The sequence below is a fragment of the Halichoerus grypus genome, chromosome 12, assembly GCF_964656455.1.
Source record: "Halichoerus grypus chromosome 12, mHalGry1.hap1.1, whole genome shotgun sequence".
Lineage (NCBI taxonomy): Eukaryota > Metazoa > Chordata > Mammalia > Carnivora > Phocidae > Halichoerus > Halichoerus grypus.
In genome coordinates this window covers 22361754-22377879 of record NC_135723.1, presented here as the reverse complement: position 1 = coordinate 22377879, position 16126 = coordinate 22361754, and the positions used below count along the sequence as shown (strand labels likewise).

Genomic DNA, 16126 nt, shown 5'->3' with positions numbered 1-16126 from the left:
GTTATTCCCATTTTAGTGCTGGGTAAGATGGGGTCCTAGTACTACATACTGAACTTGGAGGTGAGCTGGTTGCAAGAAGAGCTGGCCTTCCAGGAGATGGATAAGGTGACCATTCAAGATGGACTCGTGGGCTTTGAGAAACCTAGCCTAGGATGATGAGCCAGAAACTAATGTGTTTTATAGCTCATCAAAACCAATGTAGGTGGAAATATAACACTATGTGTCAACTATACTGGAATTTAAAGTAAAATAAGATTTAATTTAAAAAAAGCAATGTAGGTGGACTATATTAAACTGGACCCATAGCCTTATGATTCCTCAATGAAGAGTACTCCAATTGGCCCAAATTATGGTCACCACATCTTCTGAGTCAGGATACCTACTTGACTCACAGAGATAGTAAAATTAAACCCTTCTTCTCTCTTACATTGAGGTTCTGGAATAATCTACTCCCCTTCCCTTTTTTCACCCTAGATCTTTGATATAGGGTGATTCATTCTATCATATCTTATTTGTGTAAAATCCTCCTTAGTTTCTAGGCTGCAAGACAGTATCCACTGCTCAGTTTATAGAAGGAGCTTCTCCTTACCAAAAAGCAAAAACAACAACATAACAACAATAAAAAAAAACCCAAAATCAAACAAACAAAAAATCCTCTGTCCCAATTCCTATTCTCACTGGAGTCTTTACTTCTCTCATTCTCCTACTTTTCCCCCTAATTAGTCGAGCCACTAAAAAGCCCATTCCCCATCTGTGCCTGCTTTATGGCCAGGGTAATTCCCAGGGAGCCATGTGTTGTCCATGTGTCTATGTGTCTGTGTGCAATGAAAACAAGAACTCTGCAGGGTGTCCACGGTCAGTGCTGCTAAGTGTGCTTAGTTCCTTGACCCACTTCTAGAACCAGATGATGGTGACCAGAAAGACATTTCATTTCTCTAGTTGTTTTTTTTTTTTTTTTTTAAGATTTTATTTATTTGACAGAGAGCACAAATAGGGGGAATGGCAGGCAGAGGGAGAGGGAGAAGCAGGCTCCCTGCTGAGCAGGGAGCCTGACATGGGGCTGGATCCCAGGACCACAAGATCATGACCTGAGCCGAAGGCAGATGCTTAACTGACTGAGCCATCCAGGCGCCCCAGTTTCTCTTGTTCTAAACAAGTACATTATGAAGGGGCACATGGGTGGCTCAGTTGGTTAAGCTACTGCCTCCGGCTCGGGTCATGATCCCGGAGTCCTGGGATCGAGCCCCGCATCGTGCTCTCCGCTCAGTGGTGAGTCTGTTTCTCCCTCTCCAGAGCCCTGTGATCTCTCTCACTTTCACTCTCTCTCAAATAAATAAATAAAATCTTTAAAAAAAACAAAAAACAAGTACATTATTAAACAAAATTTTGCTGTGAACTTTCTAGGTTAATTTTGTCACAGTTTACCACCTCTTTACCCCCACTGCCTCCTCTTCCTTACTACAGTTCAAATAACTGTGGAGGAATTAGGCTGTTCTAGCTTCACTCTCTTAATCCACTCACCACACTGAATTTTTAGACTAGCTAGAATGTAGGGCATCTTGAGAGTTTGACGCTTTACTAGAAAGAAGCCCATCAGCGTGCACGACAGAAGACAAAACAGTTGTTCATGGTCTTGTAATTTCTGAGGATCTTTTTAAAAAGACTGTTTCAGGGGCGCCTGGGTGGCTCAGGTCATGATCCCACGGTCCTGGGATTGAGCCCCGCATCAGGCTCCCTGCTTAGCGGGAAGCCTGCTTCTCCCTCTCCCACTCCCCCTGCTTGTGTTCCGTGTCTTGCTGTCTCTCTCTCTGTCAAATAAATAAATAAAATCTTAAAAAAAAAACAAAAGATTTTTTCATTTTCTTCCCTCTGCATATTTTTCTTCCTCCAAGTTTTTTCTATTAATTTGTTTTGGTCTTTATCTTCCACTTCAGAGGCTTTTCTGTTATGTCTGGTAATCCTTGACTGTCTGCCATTTATCAATAGCAAAAGGGCTAAACACTGATCAGAAGGTCTGAGTGCATGATGTGGGTCTTCTCTACCTAAAGTTTCAATGGTTAGATGGGTTATTAGTTGATAAACCCCCAAACGTCAATATTTTTCTGTCTTTCATCCTGTGCTAGTTACAGTCTCCAGAAAAGAGGCGTTCAGTCTCCTGCCTGGAGGGAAAGATCTGGAAGCCACATTCTGGATGGGCTGTGTTGGAAGAGTGCTTGAGTGTCTCTGCATTCGGCATTCAGTCACTTAATTCCTGCTTTCACTTTTGGACTCAAACTCTCAATTATACATTGTATCTCCCAGCGCAGCAACCTTCTGTTTTTTAGGGTCTTTTTTTTAAGATTTATTTTAGAGAGAGAGAGAGCATGGGCACATACATGAGCGGGGGTAGGAGCAGAGGGAGAGAATCCTCAAGCAGACTCCCCACTGAGTGCTGAGCCTGATACCTCAACCCATGAGATCATGACCTGAGCCAAAACCAAGACCTGAACACTTAATCAACTGAGCCACCCAGGTGCACCCCAGCAACCCTCTGTTTTTACTATCTGTAGAACAAGTAGTAGAACGATTTTGCCCCCCCAGAGGACATTTGGCAATATCTGGAGACACTTTTCATTATCATGAGAAGGGGGTGTGGGGGACCAGGTGCTATGGACACATACTGGGAGAGGGCAAGGATGCTGTTAAGCATTCTACAGGGCACAGAATAACCCCCACTACAAAATATTATCTCATCTAAAATATCAATAATGCCAGGGTTGAGAAATCTGGGAAATCTAGGAAATAAACATCCAACCTTTTTGTGAAGGTGGGGAAGGGCAGGTGCCCAGGGGTGTGAAGTAGGGGAGGAAATCTAGGGATCTGTCTGTACTTCTCAATAACTTTTAACCCAGTCTTCTTCATTTTAGCCACCCTCTTAACTGAGTTCCAGGGGTAAACAGTGCTACCAAATTTGAAGATCATGATACAAATCAATTTCCACCCCCCAGCTTTCTCTACTGTTGGCTTAGGATTCAAAGCTATCTCTGGTTTGCTAAATTAGTTGATCTATTTTCAAGCTTCCAAAATTTTCTTGCTCTTGTCTCCTCTCCTGTTTTCCCTATCAACATGGTCCCTCACCCTTCTTCTGCAGTTCTGTAGGGTTTCAAGAGGGAACAAAATTATATGTGTATATTCAATCTGCCATATTAATCCAGAATCAGAGATCTCTATTTCTTGACATGGAGATATGTCCATAGTGTATTAAGAGAAAAGAAAGTAGGCTACAATGTATTTTGGAAAGTGTGATTCTATCCTTAAAAAAAAAAGACAAAACACAAATCTTCTATAACTATTTCTAATCTCTGTGTACATAGAAAAATATTCTAGAAGATTAAATATAAAATGCCAACAATGGTTATGTCTGGATGGTAGTATGACAACAGATTTTTACTTTCTTCTTTTTGTTTTTATATGTAGTCCAAAGATTTTACAATAAGTACATATTTCTTTTATAAACAGCTGTCAGAAAAATTATCAAACACTGGAAATAAGACAAAAGATGACTACATGTCTTTTCAGTGTCATACTGGAACATTGTTTAACAGGCCAGTCAGAGGAATTTTATAAGGAATTATGCCATACTAATTACTATTGACTAGGGCCCAAACTCAGTGAAGTTACATGTTGTAACTTGTTATATTTTTGGCCAGGAGAAATGTAAATTATTTCTATCTGGTAGAAACTGTAACTCCAAGGTTATGGACTTAGTACCTTAGAGGACATTAGCCAATTTTGGATCTAACCTAACAATCATATTCCAACATTCTTTTTCTTCAGTTCCTATAAATACTCAGTTTGATCAAATGCTCTATGAGCTGGTTTTACCATTTTGCTGATTCTCGCATTCATGAATTAAATAAACCTTTGACACATTTTCGTATTTGAATAAGAATTTTTTTAACTTTTTGAAAATTCTGCTTTGAAACAAATGAAATCATAAAGCTATTTCCAGTTTGGGGAGAGGGAAAAAAAATGTAATGAATACCTCAGACATAATGAAGAAAATGCGTTCTATGATGCGTCTAACCCCTGACTGCTACCCTACCTGGGTTCTTTGTCTGTGCTTCAGCTGGACACGTCTAAACTCTGACTCCTGCACGTACCTTTGGACAGCCAGCAATGCTGAGAGATGTGAGGTGAATGCAATAAATGGCCAGTGCTTTAATAATCTCATCTGTCAGCTGGGGGCAATAAGAGACATCCAAGTGTTCTAAGATCAGTGAGCCTTTGCAGAATGCCTGCAAGAAATTCCAAAGTCAGAGGGTTTTTTTTCTCTTTGCTACCTTACCCATAGCTGTTTACTTAGTATGCATTTCAGTCCCTGAAATAGAGATGTGTTACATCTTGCTGGGGGAAAAAAAGCATTACATCCAATTTTTTTTTTTTTTAAACAAAAGACATTCACACACCAGCTTAAGAGCTTAGTAATATTCAAATTCCTGTTAACAGAATTTGGTTTTCCTGAATTTAGTGCTAATAAGATTTTACCCAGGTGCTTATTAGAGGTATTATTAGAGTTACATTCAGCCAAATGACTGGAGGGAAAAGAATCTGGAGGGGAGAATTAGATGTGAGACACTCTGGGGTTGATGGTGTTCATGTAACGGAAAGACCACGGTCTTTGGAATCAGGTAGACCTGAGTTTTAATTTCATTTCCACCACTGATTAGCTCTGAAACCTTAGCAAATCGCTTCATCTTTCTGAGCCTCAGTTTCTTCTTTTTTAAATCAGGGAAAATAATATCTACCCTCTAGCATTGTTCTGAAATACCAAAATGTTCATCCGAAATTTCTAGGGCTAGCAAAGGCCTGGAAATCATTGGAAATTCTTCCCTTTACCTTAGTAGTTCTTAATTTTCATTCCCACTTTTCAGTTAAAAAACAAGAACTTTGTGAGAAGAATCCATGAGGAAATAACATTCAAGACTTTACAACCCAGCAATTATACAAAAACAAAATGATCCACAAAAGTAAACCTAATAGTAGTTGTAAAAATATCCTAAGTCAAGATGAGTAGGAATTGGAAACCATGACCAATTCAAGATATACTAATACTGTACTTATAAAAGTCCCTCCCCCAAATTATAAAAATTAGAAATTATCAACATGTGCTCAGTCACTCTAGAGGTTTTGCCTCATTGAGAAGCAGCTCAAATTCTTAGAATACTAAATTAGAGAACTCAGTAAATGAAAGTTTACCATTAATTTTAGTTATAAAGATTAGATTTTAGTAACTAGTGAGTTACTAGTAAGGCATTGCTTATTTATATGTAAAAATGGATGTCAATTGGACTACATGTCATTTTCCTCTCAGAACTGAGGGAAGGACCTGGGCTGTTGGATCACTTGATGGCCATCAGGATGACTCCAGAGGTAAGACTACCAGTGGGCTTCCCTCCCACTGAGTATGCTAATTTCCCATTGTTTTTTAGCCCTAAGGACGACTGGAAAGAATGAGTCAGCCCACTATTTTCTTTAGCAAGTTAGTAAAAGAGGGAAAATTTCCAGGAGAGGCAGTTTAGCATAGGAGGCAAAAGATACTACTAAAAGATATTGGTGATTTAACCCTCAATCACTGTCTTTTCCTGACCACAATAATCAACAGCGATTCCTCTTTCCTCTGACCTCATGAGGAATCTGTCTTTTTCAATTGATTGAGCAGTTACAGTACTTGACTTATTCCTGTATTGTGGCTAACTTTGCACAAAGATCTATCTTCTCTAGCAACTAAGTGGTGTCAAAAATTGGAGGGGGCAGCTTGTCAGGAGATAGTGAGGTCCCTGTCATTGGAGATAACCAAGTATAGAGGGCACACCCAGGGGTGGTACAGAGGTGAGTCTGGCTTTGAAGAATTGGAATTATTGGTCTTGAATCTCAGCTTGGAGATTCAACAAGTTTTTCAATGCAAATGCAGGAAGTTTCTCAGAGGTATTGTGTGGAAGTCTACTAGCTTTTTTTGTTTGTTTGTTTCAGAGGTAGAATTTAGTGATTCATCAGTTGCATATAACACCCAGTGCTCATTACATCAAGTGTCCTCCTTAATGCCCATCACCCAATTATCCCTTCCCCCCCCCCACCCCCCTCCAGCAATCCTCAGTTTGTTTCCTAGAGTTCAGCCTCTCTTATGGTTTGCCTCCCTCAATTTTCATCTTATTTTATTTTTCCTTCCCTTCCCCTATGTTCATCTGTTTTGTTTCTTAAATTCCACATATGAGTGAAATCATATGGTATTTGTCTTTCTCTGAGTGACTTATTTCACTTAGCATAACCTCTAGTTCCATCCACGTTGTTGCAAATGGCAAGATTTCATTCCTTTTGATGGCTGAGTAATATTCCATCTTCTCTATCCATTCATCTGTCAATGGACATCTGGGCTCTTTCCATATTTTGGCTGTTGTGGACATTGCTGCTATAAACATCAGGGTGCATGTGCCCCTTCAAATCACTATGTTTGTATCCTTTGGATAAATACCTAGTAGTGAAATTGCTGGGTTGTAGGGTAGTTCTATTATTAACTTCTTGAGGAAACTCCTCTGTTTTCCGGAGTGGCTGCACCAGTTTGCATTCCCACCAACAGTATAAGAGGGTTCCCCTTTCTCCATATCCTCACCAGCATCTGTTGTTTCTTGCATTATTAATTTTTCTGCTAGTTTTTTATACCCCCTTCACAAGCAGCATATTTATAATTCAGTAGGTTCTCAATATATATTAGTTGGTTGGTCCATCCTTTATAAGTGTCTTCAAGAATACAAAGAATTCGTTGTTTTTTTTTTTTTAAGAATTCTGTTATAATAATATAGGAATTCTTATGTCACAAGGAGTAGGATAACATTGCTTTCTACTTAGAGAATGGACAGAGTCCAGGGAGCCAGAGAAAATTAAAGCAAGAAGGAATATTTAAACTAAGAATAATTTATTAAAAGATGAAGTGAGCTTTAAAGGGAGATTCAAGGTACTTAGTGTCTGAAAACCCTTAGAGTTACATGTTACATCTGTCAATGTTTTGGACTGCTTGAATCACTTCTGCTTTAAGCCTTTAAAAACAAAACAAAACAAAACAAAACAAAACAAAACCTCTAATATTCTTTAAAGTTGAACTTTCTCAGAGGTTTTAAAATTAAAGAATAACTTATAAAAACGCATTAGGAGGTCTATGATACATTTATGGTAGCATTCTCATCCATGGAAAATCTGAGGCACAAAGATTGGTCTCAGGCTTTATGCTTGGCAAAGTCAGTGCAGATCCGAGAAGTAAGTCAGAACTTTTCTTTATAATTCATATTTTCCTTTAGAGACATGTAAGTCATAAGTAACTTAAGTCTGCAGGCATGTTTCAATATAATCACTCATGAAATTCCATTTCTCCCCTACAGATAAGATTATTTTATGCTTTTCTGGTTCCAGTGATGCAGATTCTTACATATATGAGTGCTATTGATTTTCTTGTCTTGGAAAATGTCAGACTAAGCTTCTTCCAAGACAAAATTTTTTGTAGTGAAGATGGGGAGAAAACACAAACATTATCAAGTTTGGCTCCCAACGCACATATCACCCAGTTTTGCTGTGGTTAACAATTTTGAAGTAAACTTCCAAATGACTTAGTGAGTTAAATCATTTCTTTTCGGTATCTCCTGAGCTGAGTCACAGTGTGGGAAGGCTGAATGACCACATTCCTAAATTGGGTATGTAGAGGAAACAGAGTCTCACTGACATTTACTAACTGTCACAACGACGGCTTCCGCCAAAATCCTGATTTAAGCCCCCTCAATAGGTGGCAGCTCTCAGCCTCAAAAACGCTCCCCTCATGGTGCATACCCATCTTTTGACTATTTACCTCATTAGGTTCTGATTCATTCTACTACTAAGTTTTGTGGGTTTTTGTTTTGTTTTGTTTTTTGTTGGTTGGTTTTTTGTTTTTGGTTTTTGTGGGGGGTTTTTTTGCCTATTGATAATCTTGGGAAAATCTTGTACTGTCAACCATTTTCAGTAATGAAGATTATTTTTGGTTGTTTCAAAGGCTAAAATGCAACTTCCACAATTTTAAGTTATAAACTGGATTTAAAACTACAGTCTCTTGGGCTTCATGTATCCCACTGAAGGTAGCCTTGCTCCCACTAGGCATCAGAGCAGGTGGGGTAGCTGTGGCCTGGGCATACCGAGCTGGGAAATCTGGGCATTGCCACCAAAACCAAACTCTATGAAGCCTCACATCCTAGTGAGATGCCTCTCCTGTTCCCACCCTCCCTGCCAGGGAAACCAGACTGAGCAAGGCTTAGCTAAGGCATACTTCTTTTAAATATGGAGGGGATTCATAAAGGGGAAAGGCCAAAGCCCCAAACAGGCATTTCCAAAGATACTTTCATGATGCAATTTTTTACCTAATTACATGGTGATTTGGGAGATAAGCTTTAGCTTCAAGCCAGCTCAAATGTGGCTTACTCCACAAACTTTTCCCCAATTCCTTCCTCTGGAGGAAATGCCTCTTCCAAATCCCTATAGTATTTAATTTTTTTGTGTTTCTCACTTTCCACTTGTATTATATAGCTATTCATATAATTGTTTTATCTTCTGCATTGACTATAGCTTCTTGAGGGCAGAATCCATGTCTGGCTTATTTTTGTGGCCTCAACATCTAGGTGCAAAAGAGGTTCAAGATGAGAGAATGTCCAAAGGGAATGGAAAATGCCTCTTAGCATAGGAAACAGGAAAATGAGCTCCCATAGATTGCTCTCAGGACGCTAAGTCCAGTCCTTCCTCACACCCTGCTTAATAACTGCAGTTACGAAGACGGTTAAGAGCACAGAGTCTGGGGCCCACCGGCCTGAGTTCATATCCTGCCATTTAGAAGTTCTGTGTCTCTGGATAAATTACCCAACCTCTCAATTCTTCAATGATCTCATTTGCAACAGAGGAATAATATGGTACCTTAATATGGCACCTACTTCAGAGATTTGTTGGGAGGATAAAGTGAGTTAATATGAATAAAGCAACTGAAGAGTAGATGGCACATGGTAAGCAGTCAGTAAATAGTAACTAGTACTATTATTTGTATCCTGCTTCTCTTGTACTCTTCTGCTCTATGGTATGATTGCCAAATTTTTTAAATCATACACATCATAGTAAAAATATTTTAAGCATGCACTTTCAATAAATGTATATTAATATACTTATAAATTATATAGACATACAACTATTCAAATATATATTATATTTAAAAACAAATATATGTAACCTTATAAATGTATAGCATATGGATCTTATATAAGATATATCATATCATATAAAAATAAAATAAGACAAAAATAAATCTAAATAGAAGTTCTAATATTTTCTTGTCACAGTGAAATAGATTGTCTTGTTCATTCACCAAAGTAAATGTTTTCTCTGGAGACACCTACTCAGAGGTACATCTTTGGTTGTCAGTAGACCTTGATTACTTACTAGCTGCATAGACCCCAGGGTATTTGGTAAAAGCAAGGGTATTACTTTTAAAATGTAAAATGTGATAAGTACATAAAGAGAGGTCAAATGTGGGGGAAATTAAAGAACAGAAAGGGTAAGCAATCACAGAGAATGTATATTGGAAAGAAGACCTGGAAAAGAACAAAACAAAATATCTTTGAATTAGAATTTGTAATTAGAATTTGTGGGGAAAAAATTCCAGAACAGTTTCAGGGTTTAGACTTTATCTCCAAAATAAAAATAAGCCAGGATTGGACTAACCAAAAGTCAATCAGGTATTTCTCTTGTGGCCTGTAGGAGAACCTACACTTTCTCTATTTTTCTAAGATAAGTAAAATAAAATGGGTGCTCAGTGGCCTTCTCCAGGGGCTTCTATGGGACAAGAAGGGCATAGAAAAATTACTTAAGCTATAATAATCAGCCTGAAAGAGTTGATAGGTTCCTTTTGCACAGCCAGCCACTCCAATTGTTCTCTTTCTCATTCTTTCCCAAGAAAATGACAACTCAGAACTTTTACTCCAAGGACAAAGTCATGCTGTCCTCTTGTGAATTCTTCCATTTAAAGATCTCTAGGAAATAATGAGTTCATGAGCCATCATTGCTGCTTTGATCTCCCATTTGGGAGCATAATGGAATAAGAGATGATGTAATTAAGGGAGGTTACTGGTTTAGCAGAAAACTTAGAGGGCCTGAAGTTGTGTCTGTGACCTTGAGAAAGTTACTCAACCTCAAGTTTCCTCACCTATAAGAGAATGAAAACAACGGTCTCACAGGCTTATTGGAAGATGGAAAGAAATTGTGTACTCCAAAAGCACTTGACAGACATAACACCATTGACAAATGATGGCTTTTGTCTCTCAGGAGTGGAACCAGAGAGGTCCTGGAACGGGACCTTGTCTGCCATTTAAGACCTGAGGATACACCCTCACCATCTTCCACATGTTGAAGGCTTTGGGATGAGGAAATATCATGTGCAAAATTTAACTGAAGTTAATAGAGAGGGTAATTAGAAGTCATAACATGGAAAAATCATAACTCCTGTGAGAAATGCCACAGGTACTCAGTTCATGTCAGGTGAGGCATGATAAGCAAAGCCCAGGCACACTGCATGAAAGAGAGATCAAAAACAGATTGGCCACTTAGATTTAAGAAACAAAAGGAGCATAAACTCATACTCTTGTGGGAAAGTGGGATTTTGATGTTTATTTTTCCTGTCTTTTTTGTTTGCCTTTAGACAATCTGACAGGTTTTATTTAACTTTTGGCAAGTTTCATCTTATACAGGATAAATTAATATTCTAGGGGCAGCTTAAAGGTTGGGAGAGGCCTCCAAAGGATTATCTTCCTTTTGACACATTCTCTTATAGTTCTTTTCTATGGATGCTCAACATGAAAATAACAGATGTGTGCATTCGTTTAGCAAGTCTGTCTGCTTCAATTGTCCAAAAATAGTTCTCCCCGGTGGGAGTGGGCAAGAAGCCAGGACTGGTGTTGGGTGTTCTCAGTTCAGCTATTTATCAGCCAAGGAAACATGTCACCCATGACTCCAGTATCCCTTGGAACCTTACAGACTGTGGGAAAATGACAAGCTGTCAAATCCCACATCCTTTGAAGTCTGGCAAATTTCTAATTCTATTGAATTGGCGACATACTAAGGTGAGGAGCAACAGGAAATACTGAGCTTATTTCTTTTGCTTACAAAAGAAGAGAGAATAATGCCTAGGTATCTTGGTAAGAGTTTGTCTGTGATGCTCAGTAATTCTAAGTGCCTTAGGTCTCTTAAAGGTATGCTGTTCTACTATAAGTTCTAGGAGACCATTCTTGGCATGGATAGCCATGAAGCACAGATTTCTGTAACAAAGCTCTTCCTTTATTCTAGATTTTGTGGGAGTTTCTTTTTCCACAAGGTACCAGATACTTTCTTCTTAATTCTACCATAGGAATTCCTTGGTTTCTTCTCCCCAAACCCTTTAAAATGATTCTGAACCTGGCACCTTCTGGGATGTTTATCACCAAGAGTTTAGTCAATTATTTCCTAACAGTAACCTGGAATATTGGATGAGGTAAAGAATTCTCCTGAGCAGTATGGCCAAGAGATAGTGTCCAAATGTCTGGATGCCCCATCTCCCATACAGAAGATTTCAGCACATCCACTGCATCGAAGGCCAAAGATTAAGGCCATTTTGGAAAGGGATCCTCTGTTTGTTGCTTCCCTCGCAACCAAGAACATAACTGTATCCCTGGAGAAGAGGTGGAGTTATTGAAATCTCATACTTTGATAATTTTTGAATGATTTAATCTTAGAAACCAAATAGAAATCAATGTTGGTTTTTTAAAAAAATGTTGCTATGTGGAGCCAACACATCTAATCCATCTTTGGCATTACAAGTCAGTATGTGTCAAAGGCCACTGGAACCACTCAACTACCAAGGGGGTGGAGTCAATCAACTGATGAGAATGATTGATGAAAATCTTGCACAAACAATATTTTGTAGCTAGTCAGAAAGCTTAGTGATTCAAAGAGTTTGAAATAAGAAAAGAGTCTCTGGAGAGTAATCCACTTCTTGTTCCTTGGGCAAGAATGAATCAAACATGAATGTTAGGTCAAGACGTGAATCCAGTTCTTCTTACAGTTTAGAAAGACATGTCCAGAAAAGGCTGCCAATGGGCCGTTCTTGAGGAGGAGGACTCAGAAATGTTGCTGAATGAGGTGGGTACTCATAGGCCGTTCTGACTTGAGTATCCATGTTGGCTACTTGGTAGTTGTGAGGGTTTCAGTTCTCTCGCAAAGGTAGTACAGGGCACAGGACTGAGAACCCTGAGCCCCCACTTGGACTCAGCCTGGAGCAGCCTCACATCTACAGAACCACTTGACTTACTGAGAAGTCCTGGATCGGGCTGAAAGCCAAATGAACAGTAACGGATCTCGGTCTGCTGTTCTCCCCGCTGTAAAGTAGCTCATGATTTAACCCGTACAGCTCCCCTTCCCAGTCCCTTATTCCTTGATCCCTCTTCTCTTACTTCTCTATTTATAAATCAAGATAAATCTGTTATTAAAGTAAAGGTCAAATAAAAAAGCAAAAGTTTGTAACACAAGAGAACAAATGAAAGAGGTTAAAGGTTAAAACAGAAAAGATTAAAGGAGAAAAGGAGCTTGTTATCTCAAGTGTCCACACTGTTAGGTCAGGATTAGAGATCTCAGAAAAGAAGGAATTATAAGAGAAGAATGAGGGAAGTGTTTGTTCTAGCATCTCTCCTGCTGCTTATGCCCCATAAACAAAAATTGTCAAATACTTTTGTGATCATCAGGGAACGTGATGGCTCTTCAGATTCATCAGTGGGGCCATTTGGGAGATGTCAGTGAAGAATATATGCAACAATTAGGCAGAGAAGACACAAGAGAGTCAATAAAGCTGAACCATTACCACATGCCTCTTATTTTTCTTATGTAGTTACAAATACCATCCGCTGCATTCTGGTCACAGGGCTTTAAAACACAAATATCTATCTCTATTAGAGATACTTTTTTTATATATATAATAAAAGATAAGAGGAGGCCATATCTGGGTTTGAAGAAGAGTGATAATATCTAAATCTGAATCTTTCCTTCCTCTCAAAACCATAAAATCTGTAGAGGGAACAAACAAAACTACACAGTACTCATACATTCATCCTTATGAGGAGACAGAGAACACGACAACCTTCAAATTACTAAGTAGAGTAGAAACAGAAAGGAATTCCCACAGAGCTCCCTTAGCCTGTCTGTAGCCACCACAAGCCTCTGGAATGAGAGAGTAGGAAAGGGGACTCTGTTATAAGAGTAAGACGGGCAAAGAGAGCTTAAAGGAAGCACCGACAGAAGCACTCACAAGAAGAGAAAGTGTTAACAATGAATGCCAAAATACTGAATAGGACGTGGTTTTTCATAGCCCTGGTTACATGACTGAGCTGTGGGAAAGAGCTTGAAAATGAGGGTACCACAAATCTCCCAGGCAGCCAGATGCGTGAATGTCATCCTTAACCATGTCTTCACCCTTTTCCCTGTCCAAACTATCAACACTTCCATGGATTTTACTACTTCAGTGGTCTCCAACCCATTCCTTTCTCTCTAGCCTCACTGATACTGTTCTTGTCAGGCTGCTTCTCTCTCTCCCCTGGACTATAATAAAAACCTCTTCACTTACATTCCTTGTATAAATCTTGATAGCTGTCCTCTCTCTCCACTGTCCTTCAGTCTAACTCCTACATTTCTTCTTAAAGTGATTTTCCAATAGATAAGACTTCTCTGGTATTCCCATGCTGGATTAAGTACCTCAACTGAACCCTCCCATAGATTTATTTATCACAGTATAATAGCCAGAATTCTCACTCTGGAATTAGACTTTATACCCTAGCTCATGTGTTTACTCATTTCATGACTTAGGGCAAGATTCTTAACTTCTTTGAACCTCAATTTCCTTATCTGTAAAATGGAATTAAGAGTATTCCCTACCTCATAAGGTACCTAATTAATACACGGGAAATACTTAGAACAGTGCCTGGCATGTAGCGGGTGCTAAATTAATGTTAGCTAACAATCACCACATGGCGTTGGATTTTTCTGCTTATAAGTCTGCCTATTTGACTAGACCTAGTCCCATCATTTAAAAAAATTTCAGAATGATTTTTGCTTTCAAAAAAATGAACAGATTATCTCAGTGTCCTCTACATTGAAAGTCCAACCCAGATGTTTTTAGTTCAACCACTGAACAAAGATTTTACAAAATAAATCTGAATGGGATAGCTTGAGTATTGTTTTACGTGAAGGCATGGAGTTATTCATCTAAGTTGAACTTAATCATTTAAGTTTTCGCCAACTCGGTGATTGCAAGTAATATCCTAGTGTTGTACTACGGAAGCTTAAGAATCTTTATGAATGGACACGATCAAAGTACCGGAACTTTGGCGCAGCCGCAGGACCCATCTGTATGAGCACAGCCAGCTCACCAGGCTGCACATTGCAGGGAGCTCAAAGAGAGCAAGCTCATGACAACCAAGGTGCAGTGCTCACTAGCAATGGCTGCCTACCTGCCCAGCTCACAGATAGCTCCCTGATCTTGGCTCTGGAGCCCTCCAGTTCCTGACTTCATTCCCGGGTTCTCAAGATCTGATTCAAGCCTAAGTTAACATTTATCATCCCTTTTGGATGCTACTGATTCAGCCAACATCCATGGATCCAGAAGTCATGTTCTGGACTTACATTTTCCAGTCTGTATGAGAGTTTGGAACTTATCACTTCTTTTCTCAAAACAAGAAAAAAAGGTGAGTGAACTGAAAATCAACAACTCTTCTTAGATCTATCAGATAATTGAGGTCACAAAGCAAACCACCATTCTGAGAACTGGAGAGACAGGTGAATGCAGAGAATCAGGGCTTACTAGGAGCAGAAGCCTGTGGCTGGAGCCAGTATCAGCTGGAACATTTACAGGGTAATTGACTAACTGCCAGAGACTGAAAGTGAATTAGTTTGAGAGAAAAATTCCTGGGGCCTTACCTTAGCTGAGATCCCATACTTTGATGAATTTTACCTCCAAGAAACCCACTAAGTTATCAGGGTAAAGATCAGAAAAAAATCCCCTCATGCTTCCTGCCAGGAAAAGGGGAAAATAATCATTCTGAAATACCTCCAGAGCATCTGTTCTCACTAACAAAAGCCTGATCTCAAGGGAAACTGTTCCACCAGAACCTAACCAACGTGGGTTTTATGAAAGTCAGTCCAACAAGGGGTGAGGGAAATACCCAACTCCAGCCCCTCTAACCTTCTTGTCTTACCTAAGTGTAGCAGAGGCAGGGAGAGGGGTTGGAAGCACTTGTAAAGCCCACAGTCCTGGGATACAGGCCCATTAAAAGACTGAGACCTGATCATATGACTATAGAATGAATCTCCCCCGACAACACACCTAACTACCACACAAATAGGGTTCCTGTATAATAACACCTTAACAAAAAGGTTAGAAATCATACAAAATATGCTCTCAGGTTACAGTGGAATTAAACTAAAAATCACAAAGACAGCTAGAAAATCCTAAAATATTTAGAGATTGAACAACACACTTCTAAATAAATATGGGTCAAAGAAGTCTCAAAAGAAATTTTATGCATGTTGGAAAATATGTTTAGTATCATAATCCCAGTGAAAAACAAGGATCCATTTTCTTTTAACTGGTTTGTTCTCTTGTACTATTTTCAAGAAAATAGCAATTTTATTTATGTAGTGTTCTTGATTTTTTAGATGCTTTTACATAAATAAATTTATTTAGTCAATTATATTTAAGTGCTTCTGAAAAATGCATTGATTCATTCATAGGGGTAAAAATTAATAGACTATTTCTTCCAAGAGCATATTCTAAACTATCTCCTTAGCATTAGAGCAGTTTGGCCATCGAGATTACCTGTTTTCTGACTATGTTTAACTAAGGTAAATAAATTATCAAACCATTATACTAAATATGTTCATTTTTTATTTACTAGTATATATTAGTTTCTTCTTCATTAAATAGAATAATGATCATAAAATAGGTAATATTGATCAAGCACTCTGTGTCAGGAACCATGCTAAGTATTCAGATGTTTTATATCATTCAATC

At 38.8% G+C, this 16126-nt stretch overlaps 1 protein-coding gene across 1 annotated transcript in view; it reads right to left on the bottom strand.

Moving 5' to 3' along the window:
- FBXL13 (F-box and leucine rich repeat protein 13) overlaps positions 1 to 16126 on the bottom strand; it is a 226959-nt gene that overhangs the window by 10315 nt on the left and 200518 nt on the right. The window contains exon 19 of the mRNA XM_036067480.2: positions 4143 to 4277. Within this exon, the coding sequence (XP_035923373.2) occupies positions 4143 to 4277 (135 nt within the window). The remainder of the gene's footprint in view (positions 1 to 4142; positions 4278 to 16126) is intronic.